General features: G+C 38.8%; 1 protein-coding gene across 1 annotated transcript in view; it reads right to left on the minus strand.

Annotated features, from left to right (window-relative positions):
* si (sucrase-isomaltase) overlaps positions 1 to 23,652 on the minus strand; it is a 94,973-nt gene that overhangs the window by 12,104 nt on the left and 59,217 nt on the right. Inside the window, exons 17-30 of the mRNA XM_034098150.2 lie at positions 18,635 to 18,763; positions 18,325 to 18,444; positions 18,152 to 18,214; positions 17,948 to 18,061; positions 17,768 to 17,858; positions 17,501 to 17,639; positions 15,740 to 15,873; positions 15,535 to 15,569; positions 14,828 to 14,944; positions 10,060 to 10,208; positions 8,902 to 8,986; positions 8,742 to 8,798; positions 6,773 to 6,897; positions 1,960 to 2,048 (exon numbers count right to left, since the gene is read on the minus strand). Of these exons, the coding sequence (XP_033954041.2) occupies positions 1,960 to 2,048; positions 6,773 to 6,897; positions 8,742 to 8,798; positions 8,902 to 8,986; positions 10,060 to 10,208; positions 14,828 to 14,944; positions 15,535 to 15,569; positions 15,740 to 15,873; positions 17,501 to 17,639; positions 17,768 to 17,858; positions 17,948 to 18,061; positions 18,152 to 18,214; positions 18,325 to 18,444; positions 18,635 to 18,763 (1,447 nt within the window). The remainder of the gene's footprint in view (positions 1 to 1,959; positions 2,049 to 6,772; positions 6,898 to 8,741; positions 8,799 to 8,901; positions 8,987 to 10,059; positions 10,209 to 14,827; positions 14,945 to 15,534; positions 15,570 to 15,739; positions 15,874 to 17,500; positions 17,640 to 17,767; positions 17,859 to 17,947; positions 18,062 to 18,151; positions 18,215 to 18,324; positions 18,445 to 18,634; positions 18,764 to 23,652) is intronic.

Genomic DNA, 23,652 nt, shown 5'->3' on the forward strand with positions numbered 1-23,652 from the left:
GGCTGCCAAAATGTAATAGAGTATGAAATGAAAATATTTGGGTAAAGTACAAGTTCCTCAAATGTGTACTCAAGTTGCATGAGTAAGTGAACCAGTTGAATGAAACTGATGAGAAAACGGACAGCTATCGGAGCTGAAGTGAAACAGGCAGAGCTGAAGGGAAGCTGATGATACAGGTGAGCTACAGCGAGAGGCTGAGCAAACAAGAGAGACGTAGGGAGGAAACAGTGCACACAGACAGGGAGACGCAGAGGAGAAGAGGAGCGAGGGAGCAGATAAAAGAGGAGGAGTGCTGGAGAGCATATCTCCAGGCAGCGACACGGGGAATTACTGTAATAGTTTCCGTCACTCCCCTTCTCTGTCATCCTCCGTTCTCTATCTATCTCTGCCTCTCTGCTTTGTCCCAACACAAACACGCCTCTCACCGAGGAGAGCATCTTCTCACAGGAGTCATTCAGTGTGTGTGTGTGTGTGTGTGTGTGTGTGTGTGTGTGTGTGTGTGTGTGTGTGTGTGTGTGTGTGTGTGTGTGTGTGTGTGTGTGTGTGTGTGTGTCTGTGTGTGTGTCTGTGTGTGTGTGTGTGTGTGTGTGTGTGTGTGTGTGTGTGTGTGTGTGTGTGTGTGTGTGTGTGTGTGTGTGTTTGTGTTTGTGTGTGTGGCCTAGCATTACTATACCTTAATCTGTTTACACAGTCACGTGTGGGGACTCGCCTCCCTTATGGGGAGAAAATGGAGGTCCCCATGAGGTGATTCATTATTTTTAGGGTAAAGACTTGGTTAGGATTAGGATTAGGGTTAGTGTAAGGGTAAGGGTTAGGGTAAGGCATGTGTTGGTTATGGTTAAGGTGAGGATAAGTCTCCAGGAAATGCATGTAAGTCAATGTAATGTCCCCTGAAGTGATGTATACATGGTGTGTGTGTGCGTGCGTGTGTGTGTGTGTGTGTGCGCGTGTGTGGGGGTGCGTGTGTGGGTGTGTGTGAACAAGTGAGAGAGAGAAGCAAGTCTGTGTTGTTTTTCGGTGATAAGGGAAATGAATGAAATAAATTAATATTGAGGAAAAATAACTTATCAATATCATGACGTTAAGAAATACTCAAGTGCATTTGAGTTCATTTACTGATATTCACAATTTATTCTTAAGATTAATCAATCAATGAATCAAAGATGAATATATTGAATTTCTTACGATTGACATTTAAAAAAATAATCTAATTGATAAATCGCTGAAATAAAAATAAACTAATGTTTAGTCGTTCAATTATGTGTCTGTCAATTCATAACATTTGATCCAAAATAATTGTTTGCTTAATTAAAAAGGGCTCAAAAGAGGCCAATGTATTATTATTAATGTGTGTGTGTGTTTTGAGTGAGTTTTAATTAGCTTCTGTTTAGTTTTTAGCATTTTTAATATCGTACTGTGTCCAAATTGGCTCCTGATAACAAAGTAAATGTTAATGTGATCCTGGATAAGCTTGTGAAATGTCTCTTTTTTAATTATAACTTTATTTTGTGTTTATTATAGTTTTTCAGAGTAGATACAAAAAGCGTTAACAAAAAAAAGTACTATAAAAATAAAATAATACTTCCACATAATATAGGTAAAAAAACAAGGAAAGAAATATAGAGACAAAAAGAGGGGAGAAGAAAGTGTAATGTGCTTTTTTATCATTTCAAATTTCAAATTGTTCGATTGTTGTTGGTTGTGTTTGACCAAGCTGGTGTACACAACTAATGGTAATTAACTGCATGACTTAATTAAAAGGTGAACACAATTTGAATAATCAGTCAATAAATATACAAGAAAATAAAATGACCTGCTAGTTGCTGTGTGTATGTAGGTGTGTGTGTGTGTGTGTGTGTGTGTGTGTGTGTGTGTGTGTGTGTGTGTGTGTGTGTGTGTGTGTGTGTGTGTGTGTGTGTGTGTAGGTGTGTGTGTGTTCCAGTGTGACCTTTCACTTACCTATTCCTTCTCCGTCGTCCCAGAAGAACGATCCTTGAGCGGTCCCGCTGTCGCTCAGGGCAACTATCAGTCCTAAAGGATTCCTCCGGCTGAAGCAGAATGGGTAGAGAGGGTAGCAAATGACATAAGTGCAACATCTATGTATACTCCCTGCTGCTGAGGACACACACATTAACATTCCTGCTGGCGGGATCCACCTGATCTCACCTCTGCCGGGGAATTCATCACCCTCTGACTGTCTCACTGCATCGTTCTTTAACACACTAACCATCACAGATGGCATTTCATTTGACTGGTGGAGAAACTACAAGAAGCAACAGCAATGCGTTCACATATGAACCTCTACGGGGGCCGACAAGTGCAAACGCGCTTCAACAGCCCCAAAACACGCTGCCCTTTCATCAACAATGCAAATACAAATACATAAGACTGCCATAAGACTATTAAACACCTGAACTGTTGAAACAACATCCATAACATTCATCTGGCTGAAACTTACAAAGTATTTATCTAATATATCATATTCCAATCACGTATATAGACTCTTATTGCACTATTTCACAATTTTACTATTTATCTTTTTGTATTTACTTGCACTATTTTTCTATTTATCTGTTTATCTGTTATTGTGTTGCACTGTTGGAGGAGCCTGTGACCTGAGATGTCCATCGTCATAACTACACTGTAGCTATGTACGTATTGTCTTTATTGTCTTTATTAGGATCCCCATTAGCACTAGCATGAGCATTGGCTATTCTTCCTGGGGTCTTCACACACTCAAAACATACATACAACACAATTAAAACAAAACAAAACAGCTCATAATTTCATGCAATTTACAGCGAAATTAAGTGGAAACTAAAATGGTCATCCAATGTATCGCCATCCTAAGGCCAAACAAAAGTAAATACAAATAAGTGTACATAATAATATATGCATACATAGCCACAGGCACAGTTCAAATTTACTTTGTAATACTTAAATAATTTTTTAGCAACCTTTTGAAATGTACTTGAGAATGTTCCTGAATGATGTGAACCGGTAAAGAGTTCCAGCTGATCATGGCTCTGTACATGACTGTTTTCTGTCCCATATTTGATTTAGATTTGGGTAATACAAACCTTCTTTCTATTGTATGTCGTGTTTGATAGTTATGTTGTGCATATTGCGCTATAAACCTTTGTGATAATATATCTGGTGAGTGAGTCACTGTAATATTTCTGACAACATTTAATAAAATATAAGATGACCTCTGTCTGACAGTTAACCATTTCAGTGTCTCCAGCATTTCAGTGACTCTGGTTCTGTAGAAGCTCTGCAGTGCACATCATGCTGCCTTATTTTGTGCTACTTGTAGTTTGTTTAAATCTTTTTCAGCAGCACTAGACCATATAACCAAACAATAATCAAGCTGCGACAGAACCAAAGCATCCAAAACTTGTCTACTGACATCCATAGGCAAATATTTTACAATTATTTGTACAAGTGACACACCCCTTCCCATTTTACATACAACATTATCAATTTGTTTAGACCAAGATAAATTATGATCCAGGGTTATACCTAGCAATTTTGTCTCCTTGACCTGTTCAATTTCAATATGGTTTAAATGTAGTTGCAATTTTGGTTCAACTTTTAACTGATGATTTGATCCTATTAATAACGATTTTGTTTTTCCCGCATTAAGTACCAACTTATTATTTATGACCCATTCTGATATCAGTAGTAGATCTTTATTCATAACATTTGTCAACTCTCTTGTAGTTGATGCTGCATAATATATTGTTGAGTCATCTGCATACATTACAATTTTAGCTTTTTCTAACACTAATGGTAGGTAATTTGTAAAAATAGAAAATAAAAGTGGTCCCAAACAACTACCCTGAGGTACTCCACAAGTGACTGTTTTCATCTTTGAGAGACTTCCATTAAAAAAAACAGTTTGACTTCGATTTGTCAGGTAACTTTCTAACCACTTCAGTGTTTCAAAATGAAAACCATATTGTTCCAGCTTGTGTAACAACAAAGAATGGTCAATGACATCAAAAGCAGAACTAAAATCGAGTAGTACTGCACCCACTAACTTCCTATTATCTATTTTGCCCTTCCAGTCATCTGTCATTTGTGTTAAAGCGGTGCATGTGGAATGGCCAGTTCTGTAAGCATGTTGATACACAGTATTAAGTTTGTTACCTTCAAAGTATTTTTGTATTTGATTGAAAATTATTCTCTCCATTATCTTTGCTAATGCTGGTAATAAACTTATTGGACGGCTATTTGTACCAGAAAATGGTCCAGCTGGATTTTTTGCAAGTGGAATAATTTTTGCTATTTTCCATGCCTGTGGGCAAATACATTTATCAATACTCAAATTTATAATATGACAGATTGGCTCTGCAACAAAATTAGCAACATATCTAAGAAATGTACCAACTCACTTATCCACTCCTGGTGGTTTATCATTACATTTACCTAGTAGACATTCAACATCTGTAATTGTCACTTTTTCTATTTTAAATGTACACTTCTTATTTTTCATAATTAAATCCTTTATTAGACATGTGGAGTTACTATTTATAGTTTGATTCATATTTCTCCTCAAATGTTTTACTTTATCAAGAAAATAATCATTCAGATGATTAGCAATTTGTACTGGTTTTGTCAAAAATGTCCCATCCACCTCAAGATATGTTGAGGTGGATTTCGGCTTACGGCCCATCATGCCATTCACTAAACTCCACAGTTTTTTCTTGTCATCCTTTATCTCTTTAATTTTATTTCCATAATACAACTGTTTTTTCTTTTTATTTAATGCTGTAACATAATTCCTTAACCTTCTATAAATGTGCCCATCTGACTCATAACTTGATGAGAGAGCTACATTCTTTGCATCATCTCTTTGTTTCATTAGATCCCTTAATTCCTCATCTAACCAGGGTGCTCTAAAGTTCCTTACAGTCTGTTTTCTAAGTGGAGCATGTTTATCAATCACCTGCATGAATAACAAATTAAAGACATCAAGAGCATCATCTGGATCGACTTTCTCAAAAATATGTTCCCAACATATCTTTTGAACATCCTGTATAAATGACTCTTCACTAAAATATTTCATTGATCTCCTCTCAATGACTTTTGGTCCAGCTTTTGCCACCTTTGTCTTTCTCACGATAATTATTAAATTATGATCAGAACACCCTACTGGAATTGATATTGCCTGAGAACATACATGGCTAAAATTAGTAAATATATGATCAATACAAGTTGCACTTTTTGACCCATCTTTCTTTATGCATATCCTAGTAAGTTTAGTCACCATTTGTACCAAGTTACATGTATTAATTATTGTCTGCAGCTTGTTTTTAAGGGCATAGTGCAACATATTCCAGTCAATATTTAAATCTCCGATAAAATAAATCTCTCTGTCAAGATCACAAACTTTGTCTAACATTTCACATAATTTGTCGAAATAAATTAAGTTTGCATTTGGAGGTCTGTAACAACATCCTACCGACAAAGGTTTCAAGTGAGGTAAGTTAATTTGCAACCAAAGTACTTCAATATCAGCAGACATCAAATCATATCTCACTTTAGCTGGTACTTGCTTTTGAATGTACACTGCCACCCCACCTCCATATGCATTCCTGTCCTTTCTAAATATTCTATATCCATTAATATCCACAGCAGCGTCATTAAATGTGTCATCTAAGTGAGTTTCAGATATTGCTATCAAATGAATACCACATGATAATATTTCCTCTATCTCAGACACTTTATTTCTTAAACTACATATATTTATGTGAGCCAATTTAAACCCTTTACTTGGTAACTTATTCAACATTAAGATGGCAATTTAAATGTTATCTCTTTTTCACTTCCTATCAAAATGAGAGCTGAACTAAAACATACATGTAACACAATTTCAACCACACACACCATCACATACATAACCCAACATTTATCTGCACATAGATTGCTATAAATGTGCATACTCACTCGCTCAATTAGACGAGCTTCCTGGTAGCTCCCAAACATTTTTAAATAATAGTATGAAATATATTCATGGTAATGTCTTGCAATACTAGATCTAATCAATACATCAACATTATATTTTAGGAGGAATAAACAACAATAGAGACAAGTTGAAATGTGTCTCTATTCAAAATCTAATAAACATAAATTCATACTCACAGATGATGAAGTAAATAACTTCAAATAAATGAGTAGATAACTCAGACCAGTGAATATTGGCCTACAAGAAAATAAAACAATTGTGGAGATCACCAAAACTGCAACAATTCCCATTTTCATAATACAATTAATTTCTTCTCCTATATGTATAATCATACCATCTATCAGGTCATGTCAATCAGTCATTTCCCACCTTCATTTCTGGTTTGAACTGAAACCGGGCTTATCACTATTTTATAGAAATGCTCAGCTTCACTACAGTCCCGATAAAGTTTGGTTTGTCCATTGAAGGTTACGATGAGCGTTGCGGTGAACAATAGACTAATAAAAGCCTTGAACCTTGAACAAACAAAACGCTGAAAGAAGCTCATAACACAACAGAAACACTAAAAAGTGATGCACATGGTAGAGTGTGTTATTTCATTTGTATGTGTTTTGGCACATTTGTGTGTTTAAAAAAAAAAAATTGCATTCAATTACAACGTTTCTCCTAATGTAGTTTTTTTTGGGCCGTTGTATCTTGTTTTACATCTTCCCTTGGCTCCAAATCTCTCCGCAAACTAAACAGACAGGAGCTTAGCTGTGTGCTGTCATGACATATCAGCTGTGATGTGTGTGCACTCACCTGTAAAGGGTGGTATTCTCTGGTTTCTGCCAAGGCAAGATGTATCCCCCTCTGATATGAAGGTTGATGTGATCCAAGGGGGTAGGCATGCTAACAATTTTTCCGCGCACTCCAACATCTTTGGCCTGAAAATACATTAGGTAATTCATTTTGAGACATTTTATTCCTTTGTGGAACATGTGTGTGCAAATAAAACACGAAGCATAACAAGAAAAGGTGGCATATACATTTAAAGCATTTCGGTAATTATTATACCACTAAAGAATAATTTTGCAGTATATTCAACTTTTCTCTAACAGCTTGCACCTCTCTTTATGCTGAATGGACACTTTAATGGAGGTAACCACTCCCCTGCACCATCCTGTGCCCCCGTTTGAATCGTTGTTTTCTGAAGTTTAGTTGGGCTTTATGATGCTGGCTAACAGATGGGGAGTCCCCTAGCTAGAAACAGACGATTGGATGTTTGTTTTTGTCATCAAGGCGCCTTCTGCCGATATTGAGCTGCAATCTGCAATGATATGGACCAACCTGACTCGTTAATATTGTCTTTTGGGTTTCTGTTGAAGTCGTGGTTTGAGTCTCTTTTTCTGTCTTTTCTTTTTAGACATAGAGCACCTCATAGATGCTCAGATCTTCATATGCTAGTCATTAGTATTCACACTTAGAAGCCAGTCAGGTGACACCTACTAAAAACTAAAGAAAACTAAATGATTTAAAAAAACTTAAACATGGGTAATGTAGATACAACATGTAATGTGCCAAAATGGTTAATTGCTAAGACAACTGCTTGTTCTTACTTGTTTATGTTGGTATGAAAAACTGTTAATCTGTGATATAGACAGTAGACTTCAATAGTATGTTGTCTTTATTTTTAGTGAGTTATAGTTACATTTTGCCAAATTTAGTAGCGTAGAAAAACTACAGCCGAGTGCTGCCACCATTTTGTGTCAACTAAACTGGGAAGCTACATGTTTTTGTTGTTGTTTTTTTCAATTTATTGAACATGTCGGAAACAAAACATACAACAATAATAATAATATATATGTTCTTTTTTTTTCTCTCACTCATAAGAATAATTATAACAAAGTACAACAAAATAAATAATAATAAAAAAAAAAAATAGTCTGTCATGTTCAACAGGGGCAAGAAGAAGCTTAAACGTGTCTGGTCCTACCCCCTCTAGCATACATTTTCCTTATAAATAAAATATTAGGTCATCGTCATCATCCATCTTCTCCCGCTTATCCGTGGTGGGGTCTCGGGGGTAGCAGTTCCAGCAGAGAGCCCCAAACTTCCTTTTCCCTGGTGACATCAACCAGCTCTGACTGGGGGATCCCAAGGCGCTCCCAGGCCAGAAGAGATATAATCCCTCCACCTGGTCCTAGGTCTACCCCTCGGTCTCTTCCCAGCTGGACGTGCCTGGAACACCTTCCTAGGGAGGTGCCCAGGTGGCATCCTAACTAGGTGCCCGAACCACCTCAACTGGCTCCTTTCGACGCGAAGGAGGAGCGGCTCAACTCCGAGTCCCTCCCGGATGACTGAGCTTCTCACCTTATCCCTAAGGGAGACACCAGCCACCCTGCGGAGAAAACCCATCTCGGCCGCTTGTATCCGCGTCATCGTCATCAGTACGATGTAAACATATGATGGTGTATTCTGTTATCTTTTTATATTATATGCTAAAGCACTTACTGATGTTTAAGCTATTTAATTTTGAAAGTAATAAAAGAGAAAGTCAGCAGTCCCAGATAATTACTGTGTTACGTAGGGATTCTCTACTACAAGAAGCTTTCAGGTTTTTTGTTCTTTGTAAATTGCTTCATTTTATCTATGCAAATTAAGAGATTCAAGTTATTGCTGAGGAAACACCACTCTCACTCTTTTGATTATTTCTCCCCATTTATCAGGAGACATCAACAAAGTCTTTGTCCTCCTAATTGTTTACTGGTTGTTACGGACTTGGACTCACCGTGTAGAAGTCATACCAGCGTGTGTTAGGAACATAGCCGTCCACATTAGTGACTCCCTGTCAAAGACAAAGTAAGCAAAACAAAGATATTCATAATATAAAGTTATATAAGTCAAAGAAAGAAATGTGTGTGTATGTGTATGTGTGTGTGTGTGATTACCTTATCAAGGGCAGGGGTGATAAGGAGGGCCGGTCCCCAGAGGAATTGCTTGTGTATGTCCCATGTGTTTCTATCATTCGCAAACCTGTGACACACCAGTAAACATAGCATGAGAGTGGACTAAAACTGTTCAAGAAGTCATTCAGAATTCAATGGTTTGAAGATGTAAGACAAATATCTCTAAAAGCTCCTTTATAAGAGTCTACAAATATGAATATGTTTTTATTTCTCATACAGTTCTACACATTCACATCTGGTCGCTGCGAGGTTAAGCTAGCGTCGTCTATGGTTGGCCTCAAAACAGGCCTTGATCAAGCATGTCTTACTGGAAGCTGCTGTCGGAGGGAATATATACTTAGAATTTGTCATCCCTTCACAAGAAACAGTGAAAGTCACGACCCACCTTGTGGCACTCACTCATACTAAAGCCCATGTTGACAGTTTATAATAATTAAATGTGCTATTTAGCTAGCACATCTATCTTTCTTTTGAAATCAAGCTAGCTAAGGTATTCTATATGTCTAGTTAGTGAGCAGGCTTACCTTTAGCTACCCATTTTTACAAGCTATCTAGCTAGCTTTTTCCAAATCCGTGGCTCTCGTCAATTCAAATAGTTATTTAACACCCTATGGTATGACCTTGACATTTTTGGTGCTTTTTTTTTAAACAGACCGGACACCCTCATAGAGCAAGCGGCCCCTTACAGCTCCAAACATCGCTGTACATTCTCAAACATACGTTTTTTTAAATAAAGTAATAACAAAGTGGCAAAGACGCTTTTATCGTAAGTTTCAAAACATAATATTGCAATGTGGAAGCGAACTTGAGCCGGAAGAGCATGAGATGAACAAGGGAGTCTTTGTTGGTAACAACTAGTAAAACATGTGTTTTACTAAAACCGTGGAGCTGAAAACGTGTGGGAGCACTTAAATGAAAGCTCTACTTAAATTGGTTTTTAGTCCAGTAGCCACCACATTTGATATTCTGCATACTAATGACAAGCCATGTAGTATAAAATCAGTTTATCTTGCGAGCAGATCAGGAGAAAAAAAGATCCATTGTGGTAATAGCTAAATGATCCGATTAAGTGATTACATGTCATGCTGGAGCCATGATGTTAGCAGAAGAGATAAGACCCGTGTGTGAGTCCGTGCTTACTCGTGCAGGAGGGGTCTGACGACTGTGCTTCCTTTGGTGTGAGCCTCAAACATCAGTGTGTACAGGTAGGGCAGCAGGGTGTAGCGGATGTTCAGGACGTCCCGGGAGACCTGGGCGAAATTGTCATCCCAAGCAACAGGATCTTGTCTCTGAGAGAAAAACAATATATACAAAAGTGGTGGTTACAGATAGCCAAAACCAAATGTGTGAGCTACTTATGCCAACTAATATTTCAGAAGAAGATGTTCATGTTGACATGATGGCTCACATATTATTTGTATGTCATATAAATTAATACCACCTGTTTTGTATAGTTTTGTGTAGCTATATGTTATTTACAGGAAATTATTCAAAATGAATCTTAGGTTAGAGTAAATGAATACATCTTATTCGTTTTTAACACTTATGCTTTTGAAAGTTAAAACTTAACTCGAAGTTTCACTTAATAATAATAATAATGCATTACATTTTTTATTAGAGCACTTTTACAGGTGCTCAAAGCGCTTTACAAGTACACATTACACATACTAGACATGTAAGAGTCATTACTGCGGACATTACCCACTGGAGCAAATGCGGGTAAAGTGTCTTGCCCAAGGACACAACGGCCTGACGCAGCGGCGGCCGAGGTGGGATTCGAACTGGAGTTCACCAACGCCCCTTGATCTGATGACCAACGCTCTAACCACTGTGCCAAAACCACCCCCAACTTAACCTCAAAAGCGTGCCTGACCTCCCATGCCTAGAGCAGCGTCCCCTTAAGAGACAAGGACAGAACATAGGACACGGTGTGCAGTCATTGTGAAGACATGGGCCAATCTAAATGTTTCAGCTCAGTTTTCTGTGTGGTGAGATGTGCGCTGTATATCCTAAGCTATAATTCAATGTTATTATTATTCTTGAAGTCAAAAGTACAATGATTACTGTACTTAGTAGCATAACATGGACACACAAGATTAGACCTCAGTACAGTAGTTGAGTAAACACACACACACACACACACACACACACACACACACACACACACACACACACACACACACACACACACACACACACACACACACACACACACACACACACACACACACACACACACACACACACACACACACACACACACAATATCATGAAATGTGTCATCACCATATGCTTCTCTCTATGATTCTGTGTGTGTGTGTGTGTGTGTGTGTGTGTGTGTGTGTGTGTGTGTGTGTGTGTGTGTGTGTGTGTGTGTGTGTGTGTGTGTGTGTGTGTGTGTGTGTGTGTGTGTGTGTGTCGGGCTTCTCTCAGAGTGTTATGAAGTGTGAATCAGTCTCCTTCCTTTCAATTTAAAGACAATCATCAAGACGTTATCATATTAAAAATCATCAGAGGGCAACAAATATGACAGACATTTTCTTCCCAGCTGCAATTTAGCTGGATCAGATGTGATAACAGTTACTAAGTCGAGGTCTAACAGCACACGGTTGAATACAGAACATTTTCATTATCATATGACCTCTGGAGTTTACCAGATTATCATTTCATTTCTGAGGAAATGTCCAAGACCGTAATTATCTGGATTTATTTTACGTGCCTCCTTTTTTCGGTAACTCTTCTTTCACGCCTCACAATCAGATGTGTTATCTACAAGTAATTACCCTGGCAAGTTGTGAGTGTGTGTGAGAGGAAGAGAACCAGCTGAATGTGGGCTGGCAGGTTTGGGTTTTTTTTTAAGCTAAAGACACTACTTTCTTTTTTCCTCAATTCCAATTATCTTTGTCAATGTGTGTCATGTGTTGCGAGGAGATGTGCAATGCCCTGTGGGAAGTAGGAAGGAAGGAATGGAGTGTAGCTTTTAATTAGCCTGCTGAGCTAGTAATCAGTACTGGAAGAGAAAAAGTAAAACTTGGTAATAGGAAGTTCTTAAAGTCCCAAAGTATTCAGGGAATGACTAACACTCTGACCGTAAATATGTAGGCTATATAAAACAATAAATATACTGTGTATGTTTTAAGAAATTAACGTGAACTACTTTTGTTTGGGACCGTGAACTTAGTTGACGATTAAAATGTCAATGTTAAGGGCACAGTTTGTTCTTGACAGTGTGTCATTGTTGCTTTTCCTCACTGTACTACTTCTGTCAGAGGTAAGATCACTAACAGAATAACCTCTCCCCTTAGCAATACTATAGAAAAATGGACGAATTCTATAGACATTTTCTGTAGAATACTACAGGATTTTTGCGGATATACTATAGAATTTGCCTACGTGTTTTCTATAAATAATCTATAGAATACTATAGAAAACCCCATGGATGCTTTCTATAGAACTGTTCTGTAGAATACTATAGCATTTGTGACCTATATTCTATAGAATCTGTGGACATTTCTATAGAACTTCTTTGAAGAATACTATAGAATGTTTGCAGATATTCTATAGAATGTACCTATGGATTTTGCTATAGATTCTGCTAAATAATCTATAGAAAAATCTATTGATGTTTCTATAGAATTTCTGTAGAATATACTGCAGGATATTGGCAAATATTCTATAGAATTCACCTATGAATTTTACAATAGATTCCACCAAATAATGTATAGAATCCTATAGAAAATTGCTATTGTTTTCTATAACATTGTTCTGCAGAACTTATAACATTAATTTACGGGAATTGTCCTTAAAGATTTTACAGGAAAACACTGTAATTTTACAGATGTATCTGCTCTTTTTACAGTCAATAACCTTTAATAAAAGTACAGCACTAAAACTTCTACGGGCAAAACATCTGTAAAAAAACGATCAAATGACTGGCAGCAGCGGCTGCCAAACAAAAACCATAACATTTAAGTAAAAATACTTTAACTGAAATAAAGTGCAAAAGCAATTAGTATACAGAAATTGATTTTAAAGATTTTAGAGGAAACTTTCCTCTCTTTTCAAAATCCATTGTCTTAAAATGTTACATTAAAATACCTTACATTTTTGTATAGCTTTTTTATAGATTTTTTTGCTAAGGGTCAAAGCTAGATTTTTACTTTGTAACGTTCAGTCGCACAAATGGTGCAGGAGATGACAGTTATCCCGGCGTCTGGAGGTAGACTTTTCATCTGTGGAAAACCAGAGACGGGATTGATGCAGAGATGAGAGCAGGATTTGCTGCAGAGCGAGGATCCGACAGAGGATCCATCTTATGAACTATCCTACTTTATGGCCACATTGATAGCGGCTAAAGGCCTTGTGACACACACTGATTGTAGCAAGATCGGCATGTGTGTGTGTGCTAGCGTTCTCACATGCACAGCTTCAATTAAACATTTGGTTATCTGGCAGTGTCAGCCCTTTTCATCTTTTCCTCGCTCTTTCTCTCCATTTATCCGTCTGAAATCTACTCCCCAGCCTTTCTCAGAGACCTGTTGAGTTTAGCTTTTGCATTGCAAAGCACCCATTATAGAAATATTTAAATAAACGTGTCTCTTTAGGTGAATAACAATGAGCATTACTCGGATATGCTGCGCCAACCATCGGCGGCAAATATAGATCTTTAATTCAGTTTGCATTGTTCTGGACACTGCAGCTTATTGCTGGTGCAGGGGAAATGAACTCAAGGTCAACACAGAGAGTTGTCCGAGGGCAAAGCGTGTTGGAGCTCTGGGAATGACTCTGCAAAAAACTCTCTTCTTCTCTGCGCTGTCTCTGACCTTGGGTACCCTCTGCTCTGGTCTGTGGCATTAATACTTTGTTGTCAAACGCCTTGTTAAGCAGACGTGAGGTTATAGTCACTAGCTGTCTGATGATTGGAGATTTTATGTGGCGGACTCGAAAAAAAACAGTTTTTACAGTCGACTATTTAAATTGCTGACCTTGATTCACTCAGTCCTGGTGTGTGTGTGTGCTCTTCCTCCCTCACATCCTTTTTCTCACTTGGCAGGTGTTTCAACATTGTTTATCCAGCCTTGTCTCCGATGGCAAACCCTTCTTATCACTTCCCGGTGTCACAAACATTTAACTTGCTAAATTGCCATTTTGTTTTATTATCTGTCAATGTTCCCCATGTTTAAACACCCATTTGCAAGCCATTATTCATTTGATTTGAATCACGGTGGTGTACGTATGTGTGGATTGGAGGTTAGGTGGTGTGCATGGTGCCCAGATCACCTTGAGAATTCAATTATACCCCCACTCCATGGTGTTAACAAGCAAAGGCAAACACACACACACACACACACACACACACACACACACACACACACACACACACACACACACACACAACTGTCTGACTCCAGTGCAGAGAAAGTTCGCCCGGTGGGATCGATCTCCGGACGGGCGTTATTGGATTTCTCAGATGTGTTCCGACGCCCTTAAAGGTCACCGCTAGAATGAATGCCACCGACACTACACCACCAAACAGGTCTATCTTTTTCTGTGTTTGTGTAAGTCAGACATGGATACAAAGAGAGAGAAAGCTAGAGAAAGCAAAATAATGATAAGAACATGCTAAGAACATGCTCGCTGAACCATCTCTTGAGTTACTTGAGCTGATCCACAGCTTGGTTTCAATTGAAGCTGCACCTTATTTGTTATCCTCATTTTCAGGTATCATATTTGTGTTATCGTGCCATGTTTACATACTCTAATTCCCAGCAATAGATTAAACAAGAAATTAACACTGGTTCAAGTACGCATTTAGCATGAAAAAGCTAACGCAAACAAGCAGCCATCTATGTTCCTATCCCAGTATATCTCATACGAGTGCTTTTTTTCAAGTTTTGAACTCACTCACAATCCAACCCTTGCCGTTGTGGTTGCGTGAGTACGGATAGAAGGCACCTAGCTGCATCCAGCGAAGACACATCTCATACTCTCCGTCATTGAAGAACCCACATATGTCTGCCCCAGTCTGAAAAACAAGGACACAATGTCAGTACGAGTGTCTAAAAGGTGACACAGATGGGCAGAGAGATGGACACCAGGGTGAATGTGGGTCTATGAAGAGCAGTCTCCAACCAGAGCATACTTTGGTTGCAAGCATCATGTTTCTGACGTGTCCTTGACTAAGACACCGCGAGAGTGAGCGATGTTGTCTACCTGACCCTGTGGCTGCATTGGCTCGGGGCACGCAAATGATTTACCATATAGGGATCGATGAGGTGTCAGATTTTAATTATTATTAGGTGTGCTGAGGAGACGTCAGAAGGACAACTTGTCAGGGAGAGACAAACACAAAGAGACAGCGGGGGAAACAAGCAAAGTCAGAGCAAGCCAGGACACCATGCACAATATAACTTTTTATATAAGTTGTATTAGGCCTCTTAGTTTGAGGGAGGGGGGCAATGACATGCTTCACGTTGTATCCCGAGATGTCCTTTGATCAAAGGGTGTAGCAAACAAAACAACATCACTCAGGCTGCTGTAATCTACTTAGGGAGGACAAGGTCACATCAATAAGATTATGTCTTGTCAAAACCGAGATCAGATGATGATACTTACATAAGAGATGCCAAACAGACTGAACTCCATCATGCCTGTAGATCAAAGGACAAGGGGATACATGTCAGGTTGAAGAGTGCTTTTTCTTCACCAAGTTTGCATATGTGAATGAATCACCTTACCATAAGTGTACAAAACCTAAATATTGTTGATCACTGTTGATTTGTTAAAATGATGAGAATCAAGTTGTATCCAATATTTGTACCTATAATAGATTTGAAAAGCTGGTCCCAGCTCGAATAGTTGTCTCCGAGCCAATGTCCGGCCCATTTTCCACTGGAAGGGTAAGTCGACCTGGTCACCACAACACCTCTTTTACCTGTCACTTGCTGCACTGCACTGCAATGAGAGGAGACACTCAGGGATTTAAATGTTAAAAGAACGGCATTTATACACATTTATATAGCTTTTGTGTAGTCTTTACAACATCTAAAAGCTCTTTTACGGCATTTACCCATTCACACACAATCATACAGAGGTAGACACGTGCCATACACAGTGCACCTGCTCAGGGAAACTTACATGTTGGCCATGACAAATAATTGGAGAAACTTTGGGTTGAGTATTTTGGCCAAATATACGGCAAGGGCTGGGGATTGAACCGCCAACCTTCAGATCGGTGGACACTTTGGAGGCGAACGTTTTTTTTCCCTCTTCAATGAAGTTCGTTGTTAAATGAAATCAGCCAATTAATTGGAATTGTTGAATTCAGCACAGTAGTAATAATGAGACGATATTCTTAAGGCCCAGTGGTGTGGAGTATCCCCGGGCTCTTCTGTACGTAATGATGCAGTCTCTGTGTGGAGAGGACCAATGTAGTTTCGCAGGATAATTATCATAAAGATTTGATAAGAGTATATTTCTTCAGATAGCGGCAATATATCAGTTATGCATCCCCCTCCATTCATGCTCATTTAGCTCCATTTTCTCTTCCGTAACGATGAATTAAATCTGTTCTGATTATGGGATGTGCTAATGTGTCCATTTTGAAATGTGGTCAGTTTCATTATGAAATACTACAAACACATTATTTGTGATCATCTGCCAGATAAAGTGTCCTTTTTGTATAAACTAACACTAACTGCGTTTGATTGGGATAATCATGCTTATTGGTCCATTTTGAAATGCAGTCAGTTTCATTGGGTAATACAAACACATTATTCGGGATCAAACACATTAAGTGTCCTTTTTTTAACCCTAACCCTAGCTTAACCTGTTATGCCCTGAGCCTGTTTTTCAGGTCTCAGGCTCCCAGAACAAATGACTATACCTTCACTTCTAAAAGGGGTAAATTAATAATCTTTTTTCTCAAAGCAATGATAAACCTGTAGTTTTGGATGTAGAAAAGTCAGAATCAATATAATCAAAATCAAAATCAGATTGAACATAGTAAAACAATTGTCCATCCAAAAAAAAACATTACTTATAGTGAAAACCACCCTTGAATGGTGGGATGGTAGACTAAAAGCTTTAGGAATCCAAAGTACAACGTATAATAAGTACCCTGTATCAAGATTGATGCAAAACAAGTGACATTTGACCTTTTTAGAGAGATTTAGAAAAACCCACTTCTGGGGTCATTTGGGTGCATTTTCCATATCTTTGGCCCCCCTCGTCAATTTTGATGATTGACACCTCTTTTTAACCGTTATGGGGCTAATTCAGAGCCTTTGTTATTACCCTTTTGTTTCATTTAGCTAAAAATTGTTAATAATGTCTGAAAGCTGAGTTTCTTCCCGTTAACTGGGAATGACACATTAATAGGTTTTTAAATGTTAAGAAGCCCGAGACACAGTTTCGTGAAAAAAAACGTGGGCGGGGGCCTCCGGGTTGAACACCCTTGTACATTACAATTTCCTCATCCATCATCTGTGTTGGTTTATATGGACATTTTCACTTTTGCACAATAATATGTGTAATCTGCCCTGATAAATGTATTGTTAAATACAAATACATGTTCACTTACTCATAGGTGGGTTTGGTGTGGGACCAGCCATAGAGATTGTGGACGTCATAGTGAAGGACTATTTTTCCATCGCTGAGTATCTGCTCGCTGTTCATGCACAGAGTCTTGTGGTTCAAACCACGATGTTTAGACTCCAGAGCTTTTGGAGACAAAACATATAGCTAAATACATAGAACCCTTTAAAATCATTCTCATATTGTTGATATCATTTTAGAACATTCATTTAATCAAACATGAGGGAAATAAATATAATTTTGAGTGTCTTACGTGGCATATATGGAGGGTTCTCTAGGAGTGGGTTACCAAGACAGTTCCCTCCAACTGTACCGTGGACAAAACTGGCGGGCTCATTCATGTCCTAAGGATGAACAGAGACAATGAAATCAGGCAGAAATGATAGAGGTGATAACTCCACTTTATTAGTATGTCTTCTTTCAGGTCACTCACAATCCAGAGGCCGTCAAATTTTACTTCTCCATAGAAATCCTTGATTTCTTGTAGCCACCACGCTGCGGTTGTGTTGCGGAAGAAGTCAGGGAATGTAGTATTTGCTCTGTAAAGCTGGAAGTGGGACAGTTGAATGCATGTTTATAAATACTCTGAGCTTGGAAGTGATGTATGTTAGTGGGTTGAATATGGAATACATTGTACCTCTACTTGGGTATCCCAGTCCAGAGATTCATCGACTGTGACATTGGGTCTATCTGGCCACACCTACAAACAGGACGCATTACACCATCACACTCAAAAACATCACAAAGTCTGTTTCAATACAAGCTTACATATTTGTGCACTTATTTGTTGCTCCATAATGTTCCTCTTACCTTCCCCCACACAATTTCATCACTGATGCTTTTGGGATATTTGATGAAGACATCCTGTGCTAGACCTCTGTCGAAAGCAGGGTAGTCGCCTCGAGGCTCATTGCCTGAGATGGCTGGATCCTGGAAAGAAACACAAAGCTATTAATATATTTAGAAAAAGAGTCTCCTATGATTCTCATTTAAAACTCAGCTTTTTTTTCCTATGATACGCCGAGCATATTGGTTGAAAATAAAAAATGGAAATGGGGGATTCTCATTAATTCCTCTGTAATCTTAATAATTGCACACACATTGACATTTATTGCATTACCAGAATGAAGATGAACCTCATGCCTTCATCCCTCATCGTGTTCACCAGGGCAGGCAGTCCTTTAAACTCTGAGTCCAGAACAAAGTCCAGCTGACGCTCCATGTAGTCAATGTCTGCATACTGCACATCCTGCAGCAGGTACCAGAAAAAAGCTCATTGTGACAGTTGTTTTATTAAGGAATATCAGAACTGATATCAAAACAACACACAAGACGTTTTAAGGAACAATTGCTTCATGTATTCAACTGATATATTTTCTATTTGGTGCTATCAGCATGAACATATTCCACTGAAAAAAAAACGTGTTCAACTCTTTCCTGCATATTTAGCTCCGGGAATAGCTGGTACACTATCTGAATGCAATTACAGTTGGAATACATGAAACTACAAGGTACATTTAATTAAAATCAATCGTCATTAGGTCAGAGAAATTCAATGCGCGTCAAATGCTGGAATTCCTAAACAGACATGGCTTCAAGGATTTTTGCCCAGGAGATATAAGCATTATTTATGTTAATATGAATAGAACGTGCAGGCCCAAAGAAAGAAGAAAAGAAATGTAATGTGTGTGAATGTGAGAATGTCAGAATAAATGCAGGATTTTAAAACTAACTCTGTGAATCTGGTGGTCATCTCTGAGCGACACGCACAGAAGAGGAGATATGGAAGAGGTTAAATATTTTTACACTATAATTCCTTTTTAATAAACAACCGTGTTCGTGGTAATGTTACACGCTGACTTTTTTCAATGCTTGACATGTTCTTTGCATGTAAATTAGTGGCCAAAGAACCCAGAACCCCCCCACAGAGGTGCAGGTAGCCTGAATGTTTATGTTGTTACTGCTATGACGCTCTGCTGGTCCGAAAAGGCAGACCTGGTGGGATGCTAAATATATAAAATGTGAATATTTGTCTGCAACTATAGCCGCTTTCAAAGTATGTACTTTGCCGTACTTAGGGCCCAGCACTTAGTGCGAGCACTTAGTTCCCCCATGGAACTAAGTACAGATCGCGTTCACACCAGAATAAGTTCCCTGAGGGAATATTACGCAAATTAAGCTGCTGACATCACTTCTTCTTCTTCTGCTTTGGGTTTACTGGCAGGCCGAAAATCACTTCAGGGCGTTCCCGGCCGGAAGTCCCCGGAGTTGGGCACTGGCTTCAGTAGAAGCTGCTGCAGCCTTCCGAGTAAATTGCCAGAACGCCGACACCTCCTCATCAGTTATTCTCTCTCCGTTGGTGCTAATGCTAAGGCTAATAATGCTAATGCCAGCAAATACAATGGCGGCTTCACAAAACTTTTCGGAGTTTTATGGGGCGTGGTTTGCAATTCGCCCAGCCAATCGAAATTGGTACTTTTTTCTCCCCAGGATAGTCCCACCTCTCTAGCAGGCACTCAACATGGGGGTAAAAGTTCTCGGAACTAAGTACTCTTTTTGGTGTGAACGCAAAATTCCAGGCACTATCGGAACTAAACGGGAAAAGTACGGGTAAAAGTACTCCGGTGTGAACGCGCCTTATGTTGTTTTCAGGTCAGTGATATTTCCAATTCCATACTCATGTTTATTTTTATTTAACCTTTATTTAACCAGATAAAAGCATTGAGATAGAATCTCATTTGCAATGCTGACCTGGCCAAGAAGGCAGCAACGTTAGACATAACACAAACATATAAAATACAGAGAACATAACTAAGAAAACAAAAGACAAAAAAGCAGTCACTACATTTTGCACATTAGGACAGTAAGAAAGGTGCACTACTTATTACTGCAAGAGCAGCTAGTGGTAAGGACTTCAGACAACTTCAATTTAAAACATACTATTGAGACAAGTGCCCTCAGTTTTTGACTCGAATTGAAAGTACTTATTGCCTGAGATTGCATGCTGTGGTTTTATTAAATGTGCCAAGTGCAAGGACTGTCTTAGGGAAGAAAGCTTTTAGATGTGCAGCTCCACTAACATGGAACAGTCTGCAAAAAGAATGGAAAATTACCAAGCTAGCACCACTACATGTTTTTAAAGCTCGGTTGGATGCTACAAAATCAGACGCTGTGGTTAAATATGTAAATTGTAATCCCTGTACATTTTGCTGTATGATGTCCTTTTGTTGTTCTGTTGTTTATGTTTTTATGTCTTCTTGTGGAACCTACTGCTGCAGGTCTCCCTTGAAAAAGATATCATTGATCTCAATGGGATTTTACCTGGATAAATAAAGATTTTGAATTGAATTGAATTGAGTTTGAGGCGTGATTAAAGGTCATTCCAATACCAAGGACCCTAATAAAAAAGACTCCTTTTCCCAGCCTCAGTCCGCACGGCGAGAACCTGGAACCGTATCCAGGCACTGGATCTGAGGTTGTAAGAGTCACAAACTGGAGAAAATCTGGCACATATGTACAGTGGAAGCTTTCCTAAAATGGCTTTATACATTAATAAAAACCAATGCTGCATCCTACGCATACTAAGTGAGGACCATCCAGTTAGGCTATACAGTTTGCAATGATGAGTCCTTTAGGGTGCATTTGATATATAACGCAGTGCAGCGTGGTAGAGTGGGTCAAGTTTGGCCAAAACAGTGGGACAGGCAAATCTATAAATGGTATCACCGTAGTCCAGCTGGGACAGGAATAAGCCAGAGACCAACCTTTTACGGGATGAAGTTGAAAAACAACATTTAAGTCTGTAAAGGAAGCCAAGAGTGAATTTCAATTTCTTAGTTAGAACTGGTAGAATATGGTGTTTGAAGTTGAGATTGCTGTCCAACCAAAAGCCAAGATATTTGTAGGTATCGACAAACTCAACAGAGACGCCATCAAGGGTGTCAATGGAGAGGCAAGATGACGCTGACTTGGGAGCAAAAAGCATTGCTTTGGTTTTCTTACTGTTCAAAAGCAGTTTGAAATCAAGAAGTGCATGCTGCAGCATGATAACATCAGATTTTAAATTGGAAACGGCCATATCCAGAGAAGGAGCATATGAGTATACAATAGTGTCATCAGCATACATATGATAGGTAGAAAATTGCATCTGATTACAAATATTATTTACATATAATAAAAAGAGCAAAGGCCCCAAAATAGAGCCCTGTGGAACTCCCGTCTTCAAGGTGACAGGGTCAGAGACAGTACCACCCAATCTGACGCATTGAGTACGGTCGGTTAGATAACTCTGAAACCAGCAAATGGCACTATGACCGAAACGAGACATCAACGTAACATTAGACATTATGTGGTGATCTCCAGTGTCAAATGCTTTGGCTAGGTCAATAAACAATGCAACACAGAGATTTGTTATCCAAAGCAGCCTTAATATCGTTTAAGACTTTCAGACCGGCAGTCACAGTACTGTGCTTTGATCTGAATCCAGATTGCATAGGGTTAAGGATGTTGTGTGAATTTAAAAAAAGTTTTAGCCGAGTAGAAACTAGGAACTCAAGAATCTTTGATAACGCAGAAAGATTTGAGATAGGACGACAGTTATTTAACTCTGTGGGATCACCAGCTTTCAAGAGGGGCGATACCAGAGCTTGCTTCCACACAGCTGGCAGTGTGTGAGTGGACAGGGAGAGATTACAAATATCAGTTACTGGTTGTGCTATAATCTGAGCTGCAATTATTTAAAAGAACGGGTCGAGGCCGTCAGACTTTTTAGGATCAATTGATTGCAAACCGTGTAAGACTTCAGAGACCGAGAAATAAGCTAAATCAAAAACAGGGGAGTTCATCTCTTGATTAGGGCTGTGAGTACGACCATTTAGAGAGTCATGACTTTGCTTATCAAAAATGTGACCAGCCTTTTTGAAGTGAGCATTGGAAGCATTAGCCATACCATCTGAAATAAAAGAATCACTGACCTTCAATTTTTTTGGGAAACTAGAAACCTTCTTGTTCTGAAGTGATTTAATTGTTTTCCAGAACATAGCATTGTCATTAAAACAATCAGTGGTTAAGCTCAGATAGTAATTAGCTTTAGGTTGATCAATAAGGGTTGAACATTTATTTCTGAGGACACGAAAAAGAAGCCAGTCATCACTAGTGTTAGACTTTCTAGCTAAAGACCATTGCTTATTTCGATCATGAATTATATCCGATAGTTCTCTAGTAAACCATGGAGTGTTCCTATTCTTAACTCTGAATTTTCTAAGGGGGGCATGTCTATTAATAATCGATAAAAAGTGATCAATAACAAATTGGACGGCAACATCGACAGATGGAATTAACGCTATGAAGTGCCATTTAACCTCCGCCAGATCGTGTAGGAAAGCCTGCTCAGAGAAGTGTTTGAAGCAGTGCCTGAGCACAATAAGGCCCTTGGCTTTGGGCAACGTAGTGCTCCTAACGCAAGCAATAGTAAAATGGTCGCTGATATCATTAGGAAAAACACCAACAGACACATACTTATGAGCTGCATTTGTTAGAATGACATCTATAAGGGTATCGTTATTGGGTTTGGCAGGGTTTATTCTAGTGGGACTATCAATAAGCTGAGTTAAGTTCAAAGAATCACAAACCTGCTTAAACTGTGAAGACGTATCACTCAACTAGTCCCAATTTAAATCACCCAATAATATGATTTCAGAAGAAAACGTAGACAACAATTCAGTAAGGCTAGTACTTGCATCCATGATGGCCCATGGAGGCCTATAACAGCCAATAACAGTGAGAGGAGCATTTTCTATAGTTAGTTGGACTGCTAGAAACTCAAATTGCCTTGGAATTGAAATTGAGTGAAGGACTGAGCACTGTAGTTTCTCAGCAGTGTATATTGCAACACCACCAGCTCTGCCCTTACGATCTTCTCTGAATACATGATATCCATCGATGTGAATAACAGAGTCAGTGACAGACGGTTTTAACCAGGTTTCAGAAACTACAACAATATCAGGCTTAGCAACTAAAAACCAGGTCTTGAAAACATTACATTAGATGTTACTTATTAGACGCTTTTATCCAAAGCGATTTACATACTCGATACAGTGGGCAATCCCCACAGGAGCAATTTGGGGTGAAGTGTCTCAG

The sequence above is a fragment of the Pseudochaenichthys georgianus genome, chromosome 13 (genome assembly GCF_902827115.2).
Source record: "Pseudochaenichthys georgianus chromosome 13, fPseGeo1.2, whole genome shotgun sequence".
NCBI lineage: Eukaryota > Metazoa > Chordata > Actinopteri > Perciformes > Channichthyidae > Pseudochaenichthys > Pseudochaenichthys georgianus.